This window comes from Neovison vison, chromosome 12 (genome assembly GCF_020171115.1).
Source record: "Neovison vison isolate M4711 chromosome 12, ASM_NN_V1, whole genome shotgun sequence".
NCBI classification, from domain to species: Eukaryota; Metazoa; Chordata; class Mammalia; order Carnivora; family Mustelidae; genus Neogale; species Neogale vison.
The window spans coordinates 50,756,487-50,776,515 of record NC_058102.1 but is presented as its reverse complement, the minus strand read 5'-3'; the positions used below and the strand labels follow the sequence as shown (position 1 = coordinate 50,776,515).

The 20,029-nt window shown below is 36.0% G+C and overlaps 1 protein-coding gene across 1 annotated transcript in view; it reads right to left on the bottom strand.

Moving 5' to 3' along the window:
• Positions 1 to 3,390: 3,390 nt before the first annotated feature.
• Positions 3,391 to 20,029, bottom strand: part of TMBIM4 (transmembrane BAX inhibitor motif containing 4) — a 28,274-nt gene continuing 11,635 nt past the window's right edge. Inside the window, exons 2-7 of the mRNA XM_044229090.1 lie at positions 17,930 to 18,038; positions 16,516 to 16,621; positions 13,608 to 13,641; positions 11,592 to 11,709; positions 4,252 to 4,297; positions 3,391 to 3,650 (exon numbers count right to left, since the gene is read on the bottom strand). Coding sequence (XP_044085025.1) covers positions 3,444 to 3,650; positions 4,252 to 4,297; positions 11,592 to 11,709; positions 13,608 to 13,641; positions 16,516 to 16,621; positions 17,930 to 18,038 — 620 coding nt within the window. The 3' untranslated portion in view covers positions 3,391 to 3,443. The remainder of the gene's footprint in view (positions 3,651 to 4,251; positions 4,298 to 11,591; positions 11,710 to 13,607; positions 13,642 to 16,515; positions 16,622 to 17,929; positions 18,039 to 20,029) is intronic.

Genomic DNA, 20,029 nt, shown 5'->3' with positions numbered 1-20,029 from the left:
TTTCTTCAACTGTCTCCACTGATTTCTTCTCCAAACACATTCCTTTATATAATAAAACCAAACAGAACAAAACAACAACAACAAAAAACCAAACAGAACAAAAAAATTTGAAAACAAAAACTCTAGAGTACTCCCTGTATTCCACTTTTTACTAATTACCTATATGCCCCCATTTTCTTCATAATCCATTTTATTGAATATATTATGTACACATTTTCTCCTTTATTTTGGATCCAGTTGTTTATTCATTGCAATCTGGAATCTTCTACCATGACATGGAAACTGCTCTTCAAAAACAGCCAGTAAATTTTAACGGACTAAAATATCCTTATTTTCACTACGTGTAACATTTGAAACTATTGAAGTCATTCCATACACAGCCCTTTTAAGCAGTTATCCCTCTAGCTTCATGATACTGCTGAAAATACACGTAAGCAGGCTCTCATTGATCTTGATTGCTCTAAATCCTAGGTTTTGTCCTTTCCCTTAAAAAATTAATGTAAAAGGCATATTGTAAATATGTTTCAATGAAAATAAATAAAATTATAATACCAAAAAAAAAAAAGATGAATAAGCAAAATTCCCAACTGTTCCAAAAATGCCCACAGCTGGCTGCTGACACTACAAATCTCCCAAAGTGCATCAAGTGGATCAAAGCGTGGTGTGGGGAGGCCTGCAGGAAAAAATGTAGGCAGGCAAGCAGAGTCCACTGAGCCTTTCGCAAAATTACATTCCGTACAAACAGTTCTCAGCACTGCTCTTTCTCTGTTTTCCTCCTACTTCTTTGTACCTTGCGTGTGGAGTTGATCACTCTGTCCGAGTCCTGCTAATTCCACTTTTTAATATATTTCTGGAGTCTGCATATTTTCACCTTTACTTTTTATTAGGAATTGAAGTTGTATGTACCCTTTATCCAGCAATTCCGCTCTTAGGTATATCCCCCTGTCTAGGCAAACTAGTATCTGTGCACACTGTGACACATAGGGACAAAACAGCAGCACTGATTTTGCCAGTAAAAAAGAAGGAACCCCATAAAATTCTTCAACAGGAGAAAGTACAAATAATTATGGTTCACTGACCGAATATAATAGTCTTCATCAGTGGTTTTCAAACTTCTTGGTCTTGTGATCTCTTTACAGTCTTAGAAATTCATCATTTGTCATATCAGAAATTGAAACAATTTTTAAAATTTAACTCCTTTAAAAAAGATAACTGAATTACATGTCTATATTATTTTTGTTTTTTAAAAAAAACCTATTTTCCAAACCAAAAAAAAAAAATTAATGAAAAAGAATGGCATTGTTTTACATTTTTTAAATGTCAAATATGCATTTGCTTATTTACTATCTTTAGTCACAATTCAATGCATTCTGCTTTTGGACTGCCTATAAGAATTAACAGTAGCTGACATTAACTAAGCACTTAGTTTATATGACACATCCATCTCAATTATTCCTTACAGTAGTCCAGTAAGGTAGGTATTATGATTCTTATTATAAAGATGAGGCAAAAGACCTAAGAAAGGATAAGTAACTTGCCAAAAGTCACATCACCAGTTGGTTGCACAGTAAGGATTCCAATTTAAATGCTCTCACCCACTATGCTATGTTAAACTTGAGTACAACGCCATGCAACTGAGGATTCAACAATTAATTGATAATGATGGAGTCAAATTTGCATCTAAAATTCACCAAAGGCTAAATCTCTATTATTAATTTACTTCAACTTAATAGCTGGAGAATGATGCTTAGTGGGTGTTATGGACCGAGTTGTGCTCCCCAAAATTCAGATGATGAAGTCTGTCTTAAGTCATTTGGGCTGCCACAACAAAATACTAGAGCTAGTTATAAACAGCAGAAATTTATTTCTCACAGTTCTGGAGGCTAGGAAGTCCAAGATCAAGGTGCTGGCAGATTCAGTGACTAAAGGCCCTTTCCCTGGTTTGAAGACTGTGTCTTTTTACTGTTACCTCATGTGACATGAAGGATGAGGGATCTCTGTGGGGTCACTTCTGTAAGAGCACAAATCCCATTCATGAAAGCTCCATCCTCAGGACCTAGGCATGACCCTGATGACCTACCTCCTCATAATTCTATACTGTCATTAAGTTTCAACATGTGAACTGGCAAGGGGGCAGGGGAAGAGACAACAAACATTCAGACTGTTAAAAAGTCCTAACCTCCAGTATCTCAGAATGTATCCATTTTTGGAGACAGGGTATTTAAATAAGTAATTAAGGTAAAATGATGTCATTAGGGTAGAGCCTAATCTAAAATGACTTGTGTCCTTTTAAGAAGAGGAAATTTGGACACAGACAAGTACAGAGAGAAAACCATATAAAAACACATGGAGAAGATGACCGTCTACCAGCCAAGAGAGAGATCTCAGAAGAAACCAAACCATGATCTCGGACTTCTAGCTTCCAGAACTGGGAGGAAATAAATTTCTGTTGAAGCCACCCAGTATGTAGTACTTTGTTAACGGCAGCCTAGCAAATTAATACAGTGAAGGAATTTGTGAAAGTTTGCTTGACCACTGGTACACTGCTATAATTTCTATACAGAACCTGTAGTTTAAAAAAACAAAGTCAATTTTATATCAAAATATCTGACTTTCAAGAAGATGTCACACTTTTAATACATCATTTTATAATGAAGTGTCAATCACATTTTAATATAATGCTGAATAAGTCAATGGAATTTATCTTTTATACGTTTTCCTAATAAATAAGATCAAAATCTTCTAGTAGAAAGAAATTTATAATTTTTTTTAAGGATTTTATTTATTTATTTGACAGAAAGAGAGATCACAACAAGGCAAAGAGGCAGGCAGACAGAGAGGGGGGGAAGCAGGCTCCCTGCTGAGCAGAGAGCCCGATGCAGGGCTCGATCCCAGGACCTTGAGACCAGGACCTGAGCCGAAGGCAGAGACTTAACCCACTGAGCCACCCAGGCACCCCATATACTTTCTAATGGTAAGAACACCAGTACTTTTAAATCAAAATCAAATCTAACATTAATTAAGGAAAAATTTAGATAAAATCACTAGACACAGATAAACTGACATTCTAATCTACCCAGGAAATTATTTTTCAATTGCAGATAAACAATCTATATATGGCAAATTTCGGATTGAAAAAACTGAAAAACAGAATTTTGATTATCTCCTGAGAATTCAAATCAAGGATTTAGAAATGAGACACCATAAAGAATAGTAAGATTTATATTATTAGTATATAATCTAGTAATTGTATCACATATTTAATATATTACACATAATCAGAATTATTATAATCCCTTTTTTACAACAGTAATACAGATACTACTATTATACTATATAATAGCTCAGAAGTACATAGCATACGAAGAAAGTCACAGAAGTATTTAATAGTTAATTTTATCTCAACCTTTATTAATGAATCAGTTTCCAAATACTGCTTTCAATCATTTTTTATTAATTGCTTCCAAAAACCGCAACACATGCATGAAGAGGTTGATGACATCCAAGTAGAGGCTGATGGCAGCTAATACATACTCTTCAGGTGACAGCCTATGCATCAATGAGTGTGTGTCATAGATGATGAATCCACAGAAAAGAAGGGCTCCCATGGCAGCCAAGACCAACTCCATTGTTTGACTATAGAAAAATAACTACAGGCAAGAGATTAATAAGTTTATATTTAAGAACCCTATTAAGAATACTTAAGTTACTTGCTCTTGAGTTACATATAGCTATATACATATTTAATAATGCTTTACAGTTTGAAATGCAAATGTTAAAAAGTAGAAAAAGCCAAGGCAGGTTCATCCTCATTTCTGTTGGATGTAAAGATGAATGGATGAATTCATTACATCCTTTCTATGCCATTACCCACAACTTTGAACAGCAGCATTCCAAATATAAATTATTTAAAAATATATTTCTTTTTCAGAATTGTATGTGCCACATACAATAGTAATTACAAGTGAGGGCCTCTTTCTTTGTAGTTTAAGTCACACGTTTATCTTTCTCTCAATCAATAATATTAACATAAGATTTTGATGTTTTTAAGATTATTTTTCACAATTTATATAGAATTTCACAATTCTTTAAATCATAAATCTTTATATAGAATTTCACATTCTATATAAAAATGTTCCAGATAATCATAACTAAGTGTCCTAGCATAAGAGTACCTCTTACAGTTTTTGAAATTATTTATAGTGACATGGCCAGAATTATAGTTCAAGTTACCAATTTAAAAAAAATTACCTTCAAGATTCCTGACAAGCACAAAATCCATAAAACAGCAAACAGTCTATAAAAACAAAATATTAGCAATTTAGAATATTGTTCCTTTACAAGCTATGTAAATGGATGTAACATTTACTGAAAAAATAAAACCATCTTGGTATTTGCCAAAGAATAAGTAAAATATAAGAGTTCATAAACATACAATGAATACTACAAATACTCAGAAACTGAAAAAACAGCCATCCGCTCAACATTTGTTTTTATGGTGAACAAAACTAATTGAAAGTACCATTTTTAAAGTTTTTGACTGGAATACAAAGAAAATATTGATATAAGCAGAAATATCACTAGAAACATTTTAAGACAAGGACCTGGAAGACTTCTAGAAAATATATACATGAACAAATGAAAGATAACTGCATTTTTAAACCAAATAACAACAGCAAATTAGTCTGTGAACATGCATATCTGTTAAAGTACCCGATGTACTCCCTATTTTATTTTAATGTATTATAGAAATTAATATACACAAATAATAAATTTGCCACTGGTATAATGAGTTACCACTCATATATACTATATATAATATATAGTTATTATAATATAAAGTATAAATATATGACAAAGGACACCTAAGCAATCAAACCTTTGTTATCAAATATGTCTTACAAGCCCAAACACATACCTGCTGCTTCAGACCACAAGGAAGTACTGGGGTCAAATTTACTCTCCCTCCTTACATAAAAACCACACAAAACATATGACTGAACAGCAGGCAGCACAGTACAGTAATTCCCGAGATAAGGGAAGCAAGGAAGGTAAGATCTGTACCTGGCCCAGCTACAAAGTGTTTCCAGACCATGAGAACCCATATGAAGCCCCACAGTCTCCCTGAATTGAGATGGTGAGAATTCAGAGGTCAGAGAGGCCACGGGGGCTAGAATTTGTGGAGCAAAGTTCCAGAAAGGGGAAAGCTATAAAGAGAGCTAGCTAGCTCTGGTGATATGCAGAGAATTCCCTTCAACTCGTTGGCTGAGCACAGATTAATGCATACATATGAAGAAGTGACAAAGCCTGCGGGAAGAAACACTGTGGAGAAGCAGGCAGAACCATCCTCAAAGCCCATACAGGGCCAGAAATAGTTCATGTTCACCCCAGCCAAAGTGGAAAGACTTCCTAAGACATGGGGCTTTGAATAATTCTTAGAAAGTTACTGTCTCAATAGAGTGGCCAGATTAGCCCTCCCCTAAATGTTGTTCTGGACCCATCTAACAAGTGTGTAAAAGCAAGTGTCAAAAGCTTCAGACAGTTTCCAAGAAACGTAACAGCTTTCTAGAAGAGTAAAACCAACATATTTAAAGGAAAACAAAAAAACTCACTACCCAACAATATAAAATTTACAATGACCAGCATCTAATAAAACATCGTAAGGCATGCAAAAGAACAAGGAAATATGACCTATAACAATGAGAAAAATTAGTAAATAGAAACAAATTCAGAAATGACACAATGATAGAATTAGTAAACAATGACATTAAAAAAATATATTCTGTATATTCAGGAAGGTAGAGGAAAGCATCATCATGAGAAGAAAAATGGAAGACATATATTTTTAAAAGACACAAATTAAATTTCCACAAATGAAAAAATATGTCAAAAGAAAAATATCCTGGTTGGACTTATAGATGCTGAAAAAGAAAAGATTATCAAACTGAAAACAGCAACAGACATTGACCAAAATGAATCCCAGAGAGAAAACTGGATGGCGGGGGGCGGGGGAGGATAAACTGAGCATCCCATGAACCACAAGACAACATCAAGAAGTCTAACATATATGTTGAAGTCTCAATAGAGAGGAGAATGAAGGGGTTCATTAAAATGTTTGAAGAAACAATTCCTAAAAATGTTCCAAGTTTGGTGAAAACTTTAAACTGATAAATCCAAGGGCCAGAAGAAACATGAAAAAACCACACCGAGGAATATGATAATCAAACTACTAAAAATGTTAATCAGATTACTTAGAAAATATGAAAGGTGGCTGGAGGATAAAAGACATGGTGCACAAAGAACAAAGATAAAGAAAAAAGACTTCTTGTTAGAAAATATATAAACCAGAATACTACGGAATGGCATCTTTAAAATACTGAAAACGGAAAAATAAACAACAACAACAACAACAAAAGACCTAGAATCCTACACTCAGCAAAAATAACAAATTCAAAAACAAAGTTGAAATAAATATTTTTTTCGGACATGCAAAAGCTGAGATCAAGACACCACCCAGCACTATAAGAAATATTAAAAGGGGGCACCTGGGTGGCTTAGTTGATAAGTGTCTGACTCTTGGTTTCAGCTGATGTTGTGATGACCTCAGGGTTATGAGATCAAGTTTCCCATCAGGCTCCTCACTGGGATGGAGCCTGCTTAAGATTCTCTCTTTCCATCTTCCTCTGCCCCTCCCACCCCCACTCCCACTTATGTGCATGTGTGCTCCGCCCCGCTCTAAAATAAATACATAAATAAAATCTTTTCAAAATAAAATAAACATTAAAAGGAAATCGTTCGGGCAGAAGGAAATACAAGATGGAAATGTGGATTGACACAAAGAAATGGAGAACAGAAATGACAAAGTAGTGGGTGAACATAAAAGTCTTCAACTATCCTTTAATCTCTTTAAAAGATAATTTAATGTGGGCATCTGTGTGTCTCAGTGGGTTAAAGCCTCTGCCTTTGGCTCAGGTCATGATCCCGGGGTCCTAGGATCAAGCCCCACATCGGGCTCACTGCTCAGCAGGGAACCTGCTCCCCCCATCTCTCTCTGCCTGTCTTTCTGCCTACTTGTGATCTCTATCAAATAAATAAATAAAATCTTTAAAAATAAAAAAAAGATAATTTAATGTTTAGAACAAAAATAATATTATGAGGTGTATAATATATGTGAAACTAAAAGTCATAGCCACAATAGCACAAAGGTAGGGGAGAGGAGATGTAACTATGCTCTACAGGAAATGGTATATATTATTTACAGGTAGACTATGGTGATCTAAAGATATATAGGGATGCCTGGGTGGCTTAGTCTATTAAGCATGTGCCTTTGGCTCAGGTTATGATCCTAAGGTCTTGGGATTGAGTTCTGCATCTGGTTCCTTGCTCAGCAGGGAGCCTGCTTCTCCCTCTGCCTGCACATCCCTCTACTTATGCTTACTCTCTCTCTCTCTGACAGATAAATAAAATCTTACATTTATATATGTATTTTTTTAAGACTTTATTTATTTGAGAGAGACAGACACAGAGAGAGAGTGAACAGAAGCAGGGGGAGTGGGAGAGGGAGAAGCAGTCTTCCCACTGAGCAGGGAGCCCAATGTAGGGCTCAATCCCAGGACCCTGTGACCATGACCTGAGCCAAAGGCAGATGCTTAATGACTGAGCCACCCAGGTGCCCTATATATATGTGTGTGTGTGTGTGTGTGTATAAAATACATAAAAATATATATATATATATGTAAAAAAATACACACACACACACACACACACAGCCCCTGTAGGGGCAGCTGGTTGGCTCAGTCCATCAAGCATGCAACTCATAGGTTCGAGCCCCATGTTGTAGAGACCGTTTAAATAAAAAACCTTTAAAAATCTGGAGTAAGAAGAAGAAAGGAAGGAAGGCAGGCAGGCAGACAGGCAGGCAGGCAAGCAGTATACTGTTTGCAGTTTACAGTATAACCTAGAGTAATACTTACTTAAAAGAGCTATAGCTAATAACTAATAAAGGAGATAAATCAAATCAAATAATCCAAAGAGAGGAAAAGAGGTACAAAGAACAGATGGGACATACAGAAAGAAACCTAACGGCAAGATCGGAGGCTTAAATCCAACCAGATCAATAATAACATTAAATGTCAGTGGTCAAAACATTCTAAGAGCAGAGATGACCAGACTGTATAAGGAAAAAAAAAAAAAAGCAAGAGCCAACCATATTCTCCCTAGAAGAAAACTATTTTAACTATAAAGCTACAAAGAAGCTAAAAATAAAAGGCTGGAAAAGGATATACCATGTTAATGCAATCAAAAGAAAGCTAGAGTAGCTATATTAATAAAGTAAGTTTCAGGGCAAAAATATTACCAGAGACAACTACTTCAAAATGACAAAGGAGTCATCAAAAGGACATAACAATCCTAAATGTTTATGCATCTAAAAACAGAACTTCAAAATAACATGAAGCAAAACTTACAGAAATGGTAAGAGAATCATACTCTAAATCCGTAATTGTAGTTGGAAATTTCAATATTGCTTTGACATTAACTGACACAATGAGCATGCAGGGATTACGAACTGTGCAGGGCACTTAAACAATACTATCGACCAACTTGACATGATTGACGTTCATCACTCATCCAACAGCAGCACAATATATGATTCTCTTCAAAATACATTTACCAAGTATCACAAAATGAATCTCACACTAAATATTATGGGACTGATAATAAGCAAAATATATTATTTAACAACACAAAAATAAAATCAGAAATTAAGTATACATAGTATTTTAGTCACACACGGCGAACTGAGGGCATAGTGAGGTTCCAGCTGTCAATTCTCATGCTGGAACAGCCACAAAATTTCTCTGGATACATCTGGAATACCTACTTAGAATGAAGTATCATGCCACCACATAGTATAGGTCCTTCAGGATTAAAATGGACTCAGGACTTACTTGGACTTACTTACAGGACTTACTTTTTATTTTTATTTTGTTATTATTTTTTTTAGATTTTATTTATTTGAAAGACAGAGATCACAAGTAGGCAGAGAGGCAGGCAGAGAGAAAGGGGGGAAGCAGGCTCCCTGCTGAGCAGAGAGCCCGATGCGGGGCTCGATCCCAAGACCCCCTGGAACCATGACCCGAGCCAAAGGCAGAGGCTTTAACCCACTGAGCCACCCAGGTGCCCCCAGGACTTACTTTTTCATACATAAACTGCACCAAGGAGTGTGGGGAAGGTGGTACTAGTAACTATTTATCTGAGGTTTTACCCTACTCTCTGGATGTCTGCACAAGACAGGGGACCACCGGGTCTGAGGAAGAAGTCGATCACAGCAATAGCAGTTCTTAAGGAACAAGCACAACAGAGAGGTATTGTGGGCACAAAGAAATGAGAGAGCTAGCAGAAGGTGTAAGAAAGTCAGTGACTGGCATTTAAGATTTCTTCAGCGCAACAATCTCTAGTGGCAACAAGCTCCACAATGCAGTCATGGCAGGGAAATGAAAAGTCGCTCAAGAAGAGCTCCAGACACACTGAGAAGCCAAGGTGACAGATGAGCCTCACATGTAGTTTGATGCTAAAGTCTTTAAAGAATGAGGATGGGCTAGGGCGCCTGGCTGGCTCAGTGGAAAAGACTGAGACTCTTGATCTTGGGTTGAGAGTTCAAACCCCATACTGGGTGCAGAGGTTACTTAAAATTAAAATTAAAAAAAAAAAAAAAGAGGGAGGCTTGAACAAAGGGAATCAGTGGCAATAATGGGGAAGATTGGGAAATGTATACCCAGATACTCAAATGTTAAAACATAAACCTTAAAGCATTGAATTTCCAGCATGCCAAGGAAATAATGAAAGCACAAGGAGACAAAGTTTTCAATACTAACGCCCCACCTGAAACTATACAGGGTGGGGGAGAATTAGGAGCTAGAGAACAGTGTTCTCAAGGAGGAATCAAGTTTCAGCTGAAATAGGAAGAAAGAATATTATTATTATTATTATTAAGATTTTATTTTATTTATTTATTTAACAGACAGAGATCACAAGTAGGCAGAGAGGCAGGCAGAGAGAGAGGGAAGCAGGCTCCCTGCTGAGCAGAGAGCCCAATGTGGGGCTCGATCCCACGACCCTGGGATCATGACCTGAGCCGATGGCAGAGGCTTAACCCACTGAGCCACCCAGGCGTCCCAAGGAAAAAGAATATTATTATGAAGGGACTGAAATATAGGCAAGATTGTTTATTAGAATGGGATTTCTAGAGACTATACTAGAATGGATGGGAAGAAGCAAACAGCAAATCTTCCATCATATATACCACATGAATGTGCATCTCCTCCAAAACACGAAAAGCAGGAAGTAAAACTGCTGACTCTCCCGACATCACACTTCATTCTAATACAACTAGTTAAGCATCTTGCACAATTGTTAGTGTTGGCTGACCACTTATATTTTATCGCAATAGAGATTTCTGGTAATCTGGATTACCAGGGGCGAAGGGGGACAAAAAAATGTTTTGCAAGAGCTTTTGTAAATTTTTAGTGTTGTAACAGGAAAAAATGTTGACTAAGTGTCAACAGGAAGCCACTGTGAGCTTAGAACAGAGTATATACATTCTTACCAGGTGAGGGCAACACTGTATCATTATCCTAACATAAAAAGCTTCACCCTTCATATTCAATAGTTCAAAGGAGGATACAGGTTAATGTATATAGGTCAAGAAGTTTGGTTTTCTTTTTTTTTTAAAGATTTTATTTATTTATTTGACAGAGATCACAAGTAGGCAGAGAGGCAGACAGAGAGAGAGAGAGAAGGAAACAGGCTCCCCGCTGAGCAGAGCGCTGGATGTGGGGCTCGGTCCCAGGACCCTGGGATCATGACTGGAGCCAAAGGCAGAGGCTTTAACCCACTGAGCCACCCAGGCGCCCCGGTCAAGAAGTTTTTAAAGTTCATGCAGATATCACCATCACCTGGGTCATTTACCCTGTTTCTGCCAAAGAAGTGGATGGTCTTGGTAACATTTATGTTAAAACAAAGACCTACATAATGTAGGCAAGTTCCGTAGCATTCATAGAGCATAGAAGCCTAGCCTCTCTAGAAAACTGGGGAGATTTTTTTGGGCATTCCCTCCCTTTTCAATATAGAGCGGAAGCAAATGACTCAAAGCCACCTTCCATCTCCTTGTATGTTCTGAAAGCATAGAGCCTGGCTTTAGTTAGTACTCAGAGAGATGTCTTCTCATTACCCTCCATTTTATTTTTATTTATTTTTTTAAAGATTTACTTATTTGAGTGTGCACATGCACAAGAGAGAGAAATGCAAGTGGGGGGGCAGGGCCAAGGGAGAGGGAGAGAGGGAATCCCAAGTAGACTGCCTACTGAGCACAGAGCCCCACTCCCAGGCATTTATCTCAAAACCCATGAGATCATGACCTGAGCAAAAATCAGGAGTTCTACACTTAACCAACTAAGCCACCCAGGTGCCCCTCATCACCTTCCATTTTAAAAGACAATATCCAAAGCTAAAGGTACAGCCATTCTCTTAAGATGACCTATAATATAATGTTAAAGATATTTATCTAATATAGCCATGAATATGTAACTTACCCCGCTCCAAATTTGCTGAAATCTCTCTTAGATTGCAGAGTATACATAGTCAAACCAAGAAATACAGCAGTAGTCAGTATAAACGCTTGCAGAACAATATATACATCATAGAAAGTAACTGTAAAATTAAAAAAACACTGATTAAAAATGCATTTAAACATACTCTATATAAAACGGCTTTTTTTCTGGCGTTTAACAGAAATCCTATACTTGCTCCTGTACTACTTGTGAATAAAATTAACTATGAAAATATTCCTTATTCAGCCTTTAATACTGATAGAGTAAAACCACACTCATACTGCAATAAACAGTCATTCACACAAAATAAGGTAGTCACATTCTTAGGAAGCTAAAGAAATGACTGGAGAGGGAGGACATAGCCAGCAGGTTTGGAGTTTGAGGGGCATGTCTGGAGTTTGAGGGATATGATAGAATGACTCTCATCTATCTCTGTCCCTGCTTCATTTTATTACCATCTGTGGTGACTGTTCTTTATGACTTAAATATCAATAGGGATGACTCTGAGTCCTGTGACTGGCTGGGAATTTCTGGGCAGTAGCAGCAATTTTAGCAATCATCTGGTTAACTGCATACCCAATTCATCGATCCAATCAAAGAAACTAGGCAAGGCTGCCATACACCAACCCTGCAAAGAACAGGAACGAACCACTAATTGCTTTACATCCAAAAATGCATACGATGAATACATAATTGGGGGTTTCTTGAATACATACCAAATTCCCTTCTCAATTTTTAGAATGAACATCTAGATTGACTGTGTCTATTTTAATTGTAATAGAACTGCTTAGCATTTTAAAAAGAGGCTACATCCTAACCCCTTTAAAGGAAGTTAAGTGCTTTGAACCCAAAACCATTTAAATAATTTTTAATCTGTGAAGGTTTAATTTATATTCCTAAATACTATATTCCTGGACAGGATTAGGGAAGTGAATGCAGAAATGAAAAAACAAGAGATTATTTTGCTTGTCAACAATTTAAGTGTAGGATTAGGTGGAAGGGATATTATAATTAATGAGGAAAATAATGTTCTCAGATTACCCCATCTATGTATTTCTACCCCCAATTCCAATAACTCTGAAATAGATTCTCTCCTTTATCTTTTACAAATGGTGGGAGCCAAGGAGGACAGAGATGGACTTGATGATAACATTAATAGATAGTAACATTAATAAGTAAATATTAATAACACTTCCTTTCTATGCTGAAAATTTCAGTTCTATTTAATAGTTATTATTACTTATATTACAGTTCCTTTACAAAAGGAATAAGTGAATTACCAAACAATATACAGATTTAATAAAACTGGCACAGAAAGGTTAAAAGCAGTAATGACAAAAGGAAAAGATAAATATATGAAACTGAGATATATGCAATTTACTATTATTGACAGTTAACAGTTCATTCTAACCTTTTTTGTACCCCAGGTTAATCATTTTGAGACAATCTGAATCTTTATTTTTAATAAATCATGAAATTTTTTACTTGAGACATTACATATGGTACATCAACTGTAACACACACTTCCTTTCAAATACAAATTTAACATAAAATATACAGTAGAAATTACCAAGTTTCTTATGGGGTCATCTGATGAAATATGAGAATATATAACAAAGCACAGTTCAGTGCAGCAATTTGAGAGGCTGGGCTCTGTATTGATGATACATGGCTCAAAATATATTTTATCAGTTCCTTTGAGATCCCTCTAAATTAGGGGGAAAAGATTAGCTACAGTTGTCTTGTTTTTATAAATGGATAAACACACATGAATATTATTCTCATTATTTTCCTAGTTCTTTTCCACTTCCTCTAAGTGTAGTTGAACTAAGTATAAACATTTAATTTTGCTTATATTTTATGAATTCTTCATCTTATGCTATGTATTTGAAATGTAATATCCCATGATATTAAGCTTTAGTCCTGAACACCTTTCAACTCAAGATTTATCTACATTGAAACATTATTGTAACATAAGGAAGTACAATTATGACTTACCAACAAAGGCCACAGTCAGAGCTTCGAATAGCGTCTAAAAAAAAGAAACTAAAATTACATAAATGCACATAACATTTACACTATGTCATGTACATGTTCTAATTTCTAAGAGTTCCATGTGATTCCATATGTATGATCTCTCTTTAGCTTCAAAGCAGCCTTGTGAATTATATGGGACACATGATACGCCTACCACAATCAAAATGAGACCTCAGTGTATTGAGTGAGAAGACTTAGATTCTAAGAGTGATCCTATCACTCTTTAAACCCTAACTAGATTTTTTATATTTGTAGCAGGAAGATACAGAAATAGTATGGGAAATTCTATTTCTCTCACTCTGTGTAAGTAAAAATGAAACTGCAAATGATATGCACGTTCACAAAACTCCAATTTCACACATAAACATAGGAAAAATAAAATATTTATGTAGTACTTTAGTGTGGCAGTCCTGAAACTGCCTCCCAGTGTTCATTCTCTTTCTTCCCTAGTAACAGAACTTTTACCTGGACACATAGGTATTAAGATTAAACATTACATTTCTCAGTCTTCCTTTTAGCTACCTCTGGTCATAGGACTTGATTCTAGCCAATAGAATGTGCGTGGGGAGAGGTACAAGTGCTAAAAGCATAGTGGCCGGGGCGCCTGGGTGGCTCAGTGAGCTAAATCCTCTGCCATCAGCTCAGGCCATGATCCCAGGGTCCTGGGAGGGAGCCCCAACTCAGGCTCTCTGCTCAGCAGGGAGCCTGCTTCCCCCTCTCTCTCTCTACCTGCCTCTCTGCCTACTTGTGATCTCTGTCAAATAAATAAATAAAATCTTTAAAAAAAAAAAAAAGCACAGGGGCTTGCTCTCCCTTTTCTCTTCTCATTTTTAAAAATAACTGGATGGCATATGGCTATGGCGGTGAGCTATCTTACGTCATACACTGCTTCAGGAGTCCTTGAACCATAGCAGGTGCCTGAACCCCTAACAACTTCACTACACTATCATGCAGATTTTTACATGAAAGAGAAGCATCTTGTTTCACCCATGTCATATGTAGCTGAACTCATATCCCAAATAAAAGATTTAGGGATGCTGAATTTTTATCCTCTAGCTTCTCTTTAACTACATACCTTTATTTTGCTTTAAATGCTTATTCTAGGGACGCCTGGGTAGCTCAGTCAGTTAAGCGTCCAAGTCTTGATTTCAGCTCAGGTCATGAGCTCAGGGTCCAGAGATCAAGCCTCACCTCAGGCTCCATGCTGAGCATGGAGTCTGCCTGAGATTCTCTCCCTCCCTTCTGCCCCCCAGCCCACTCTCACACATTCTCTCTCTCTCAAAAAAAAAAAAAAATTAATAAATGCTTACTCTAGTTAGATTTTACCAACTACTTAATAGACCATATCATAAAGGCAAATCCAGAAGTAACATCTGTGGCTATGTACTCATACTCTTGGTAGAAGCACTCCTTCTAACTTTCCCCACCTGAAATCAAGAAACCTACCAGAACTAGAGCAAAAATGGCATTAGAAATTGTACATGGGGGGGCGCCTGGGTGGCTCAGTGGGTTAAAGCCTCTGCCTTTGGCTCAGGTCATGATCCCAGGGTCGTGGGATCAAGCCCCGCATCGGGCTCTCTGCTCTGCAGGGAGCCTGCTTCCTCCTCTCTCTGCCTGCCTCTCTGCTTACTTGTGATCTCTCTCTGTTAAATAAATAAATAAAATCTTAAAAAAAAAAAAGAAAAGAAATTGTACATGGATGTGGAGGCAATATTTTGTCATAATGTTGTTGACAGTGTCAGGGAAGTGGTAGCAAAAGACGGCAGAAATATTTTTTTTTTCTGGAAAAATAAAATTAAACCTCATTCTTGGTATTTGTGACATGATTTTAGGTAAGAAATCCTACCCCATACTCAAGTATCCAAAAGAAACGAGAGGATGAACAGGAGAAAAGGTAATACTAGGAAAACATACCACCACCCCAAAACCGTAGTCAGGAAACAAAAGAACCTAAGATTTAAATGAATAACCTTTCCTATAATTGAAATTTCTGAAATCATAAGCTTTTCTTTCATCATATTAATATAAAGTTGTTACCAAAATTCATAAACTTTCTTAAGATTAAAGCAACTGAATCCCGTAAATAGCATTTTCACTCTTATTTGACTATAAATATTATTAATATTAGTTTGAAATATTTTGAAGTAAATTTTTGGTTAGAATCCAAAGTCATACTGGATAAGAGAACAAGAAAAGTAATTTTAAAAACATATAATTTGAGCTTTACCAACTTATTCTGGTCATATTACAGGACTGGGTTTTTAAACACAGTGGTTTGGGTTTTCATTTTCACAAATATCTAAATAGACATGACCTAAAGTGAAGTTCCCCACTCATGATTTTAAAACATATTAGTAGAGCACATCGATTGAGCAAAGAGGTTCTTTAAAAGCACAGAGTACTAAGATAAAAAATAACACTGAGGAATTAATCCTAAAGATTTTACTTTAAGGTCTATGAAACTAAGGTTACAATTTCTTCCCAAGAAAATCACAGAATATTAGGGGTCCAAAGCATCACAGAGATAATCCACTTCAACATGTCCATTGTACATACAAGCAGACTTAGGTACAGAAAGGCTAAACACCCTGCCAAATGTCACATAACCAGAAAGTGGCAAAGCCAGGTCATGAGATCCTACTTCACTATTTTTTTCTACTGTACCATTATTCACAGAAAAAAAAAAAAAAAAAACACTGAAACTGACAAATGTTAAAAATTCTAAAATTGTAATTTCCTAAAATATTTGTTTACTAAAAACATTAATTTTGTTCTGCTACTATTATATATGTATTTGCATTCAATTAAATAAATAAAGTTAAAACACAGAAATAAATGCTAAAGTAAAAGATATTGTCAAAATACTCACAAATCCAAAAAGCAGGTACAGGTTAAGGGGATGCTTATGTCTGTTTACAGTCAATACTAAAATCAAACTCAAAGATCCAAGGGCAAACACCAAAATTAAGGCAGGACTGAAAGACAAAATTGAGAGCATTTTTAAGTTTAAAAACAGTATAAATAGTGCGGTGTCTGGGCGCCTGAGTGGCTCAGTGGGTTAAGACTCTGCCTTCAGCTCAGCTCATGATCTCAGGGTTCTGGGAAAAAGTCCCGCATCGGGCTCTCTGCTCAGAGGGGAACCTGCTTCCTCCACCCCCCCGACCCCCGCCTGTCTCTCTGCCTACTTGTGATCTCTCTCTCTGTGTCAAATAAATAAATAATAAATAATATAAATAAATATGTTATATTATAATATAAATATAAATTAATAAATAACCTTTAAAATAATATAAATAGTATTAACAAATTTAATAAAATAGCAATTTAATAAAATATTTTTTAATAAAAAACCAATTTAATAAAATATTTTGTCTGTGAAGGTAAGAAAAGGAAATCTGCAAGGAATGACACCAAACTGTCAAAAAAAAGAGATTTCTCCATTCAGGGACTGTGAGGACTGTAAGCTGGGGAGGAGAGCAAGACAAAGAAAAGAGCCCACAATGAATGAGGAAGACTTTTCCTTTTTACTTCCCGAACTTCTATCATATTTGAATAATATTTACAATTACCATACTGTTTTTAACAGAAAAACAATAAAGAATAACTATTAAACAGTAAGTAAATTTTATATACACTTACTATATAGCTGTAATCTAAATTAAAGAGCTTGAGCCCAAAGAGCAAACTCATTTTTTTTTGTAGGGGGAGGGATGATAGAAATTGTCTACTTCCAGGAAAATATTCACTCCTTATTTTCCTTTAATATACAAAATCTATATAACTTTTAGCCATGGTAATCATTATTTTGGAGGTCAGATCCTAAACAAATTAGGGATGAACCATACAAAGCTCCTTTTTCTCAGTGAAATTTCTCAGTGAAATTATCTTAGTCATGAACCAACATTAAGAAAAATTACATATACATTTATTAAGTACCTTTATTTTTCAAGCAGTCTTAGGCTCAGGGGACTAGGCATAGGTGTAATAAAAGCAAAAAACAAATAAATAAATAAAACTTCAAATAGCTGCATACAGTAAAAATTCTTACTACTACCTGGGAGATGAAGGTTTAAACCTACAAAACTATAAGCTAAAAAGTTTAGAGATAAATATCATGTTGTAAGAACATTTTCTCAAAACTAGTCTTCTGTGTAAGAGTTAATAATGAATGTTTTTTACATTCTAACCTCAGGAGCTAATAGAAAAAAGAAAAGAACTTTGCTTATAATATGGCCTTTTGATCATAAGCAGCAGCTAGAAAGGTTTCAGAATCATCAGCTTACTTTTCATGTACAACTGTCCGTATAGACTCAAAGTATAAAAAAAAAGCAGCTGTCACTGTAGTTAAGAGAACTTGCAGAGAAAGGATGCTGTAGACTTTTCTCAGAAAGGCTGAAAAAGAAAAATAATTATACATGATTATTTTCTTAAGCATTTATCATAGAACAGCAAGATCAAATCTCCTCTTAGAAACATTAAACTTTATATATAATCTTTAAATCTTAATCCAAATAATGTAGTCTATAACTTGAACTAAACAACAACAACAACAACAAAACAAGAAAAACACTTCCAAAGAAATCACAAATTGTAAATAAGTGTGAGTTTAAAAAAAATTAATAGCCCTGGGACCCCTGGGTGCTCAGTGGGTTAAGCATCTGCCTTCAGCTCAAGTCATGATCCCAAGATCCTGAGATAGAGCCCTGCATCAGGCTCCCCACTCAGCAGAAAGCCTGCTTCTCCCACTCCCTCTGCCTACTGTTCCTTCTGCTTGTGCTATCAAATAAATAAGTAAAATCTAAAAAAAAATTAATAGCCCATAATGAAAATGTTTTCAGCAATGGGGCACCTTGCTGACTCAGTCAGTAGAGTTTATGACTCTTGTACTTAGGGTTGTTGTTCAAACCCCCTATGCAGAACTTACTTAAAAAAAAAAAAAAGTTTTCATCAAAATAAAAAGTATAAAACACAAGTTTGTACACAGCAGCATACAACAAAGCAAAAAGATTAAAAATAGAACATTTCTAAATAACAAATCTATCTTGAGACTGAAAACCAGGAAAAGAGGACATATGATTAGACATAAATTTTAAGAAGAAATCCAAATTTCCAAGCAGTACAAATGCTTCCTCAAAACGAAAACTTATCCCTAAAAGGCAAATAATATATAAACTTACTTTTACTCACCTCCTTTTATTTCTCACATATAGTACCTCTGCCTCTAGTTTCTTCTACACAAAAGAAATTCTTATTTTCAGTATATTTTATTACTAACATCCATAAATCAACTCTAAGGTCTAACGATTAAAAAACTTAGTAAAGTCATCTGCCATACAGATGATATAAATACGGTGAACACCCAACTCACCACCAATTTTAGAAAAAAAAACATTTTTCCACCTCCTCTATGTACACATACTGATAATAACATCCTTTTCCCCCTCACCCCCTTAGATGCTAATCTTTCACATTCAGCCTTTCTCATTTCCCCAGTCTGAATTAAATGCTCCTTCTGTTTCCAGGAGACCCTGAACATACATCTAATTGCTTCATTTTATAATTATAAGGCTACTGGCCATTAACTCTCATTAAACTCTAAAGACTAAAAACCTCCCTAATTACAGGGAACACATCTCACTCATTTTTGTACACCAAACACCCAGCCAAGTGGATGGCACACAATGCTCAGTACATTTTATTTGCTTTTAAATAATGTGTATTGAATCTATGAAAGGTAAATTTTGCCACTCGACTGTGTTACTCTAGAACAATAGTGGAGCCACGTAACTTTTGTAGAGCACCTACTGTGCTTAGAGAGACAGTAAAAACATTGTTGAATGGGGATGCCCAGGTGGCTCAGTCAGTTAAGCAGCTGCCTTCAGCTTGAGCCATGATCCCAAGGTCCTGGGATGGAGCCCCACACCGGGCTCCTTGCTCAGCAGAAAGACTGATTCTCCCTGCCACTCGGCCTACTTGTGCCAACACCCAACAAACCAGATGAAACATCGATTCTTGCTTGTCATGACAACACCCATACAATAAATGTTCTCTTTGAAAAGTATCCCTGCTAGACCCGGCTTCCCAAGTGAGGATGAAGTACTTTGATGGCAGGTCAGCTAAATATCAAGTAATAAATATTCTATGAGAATAAAGGAATTTTCCTAAATACCAAAGATTTAATCCTTAAAATGATACCAAATTAAATCTTAATTATGTTTCCCTCTGGTACCTTTTCCAAAATACACAGTCAATTTTTCCTGATGTCTTAAACAGGTTTTACTGAGCATATAAGTTAACCAATGACTCACAGTAACACTGATTATCATGTGTATTCTGGCCTACATGTAGGTATATGACTTAAACAGAAAGGAGACCAAAAGGGC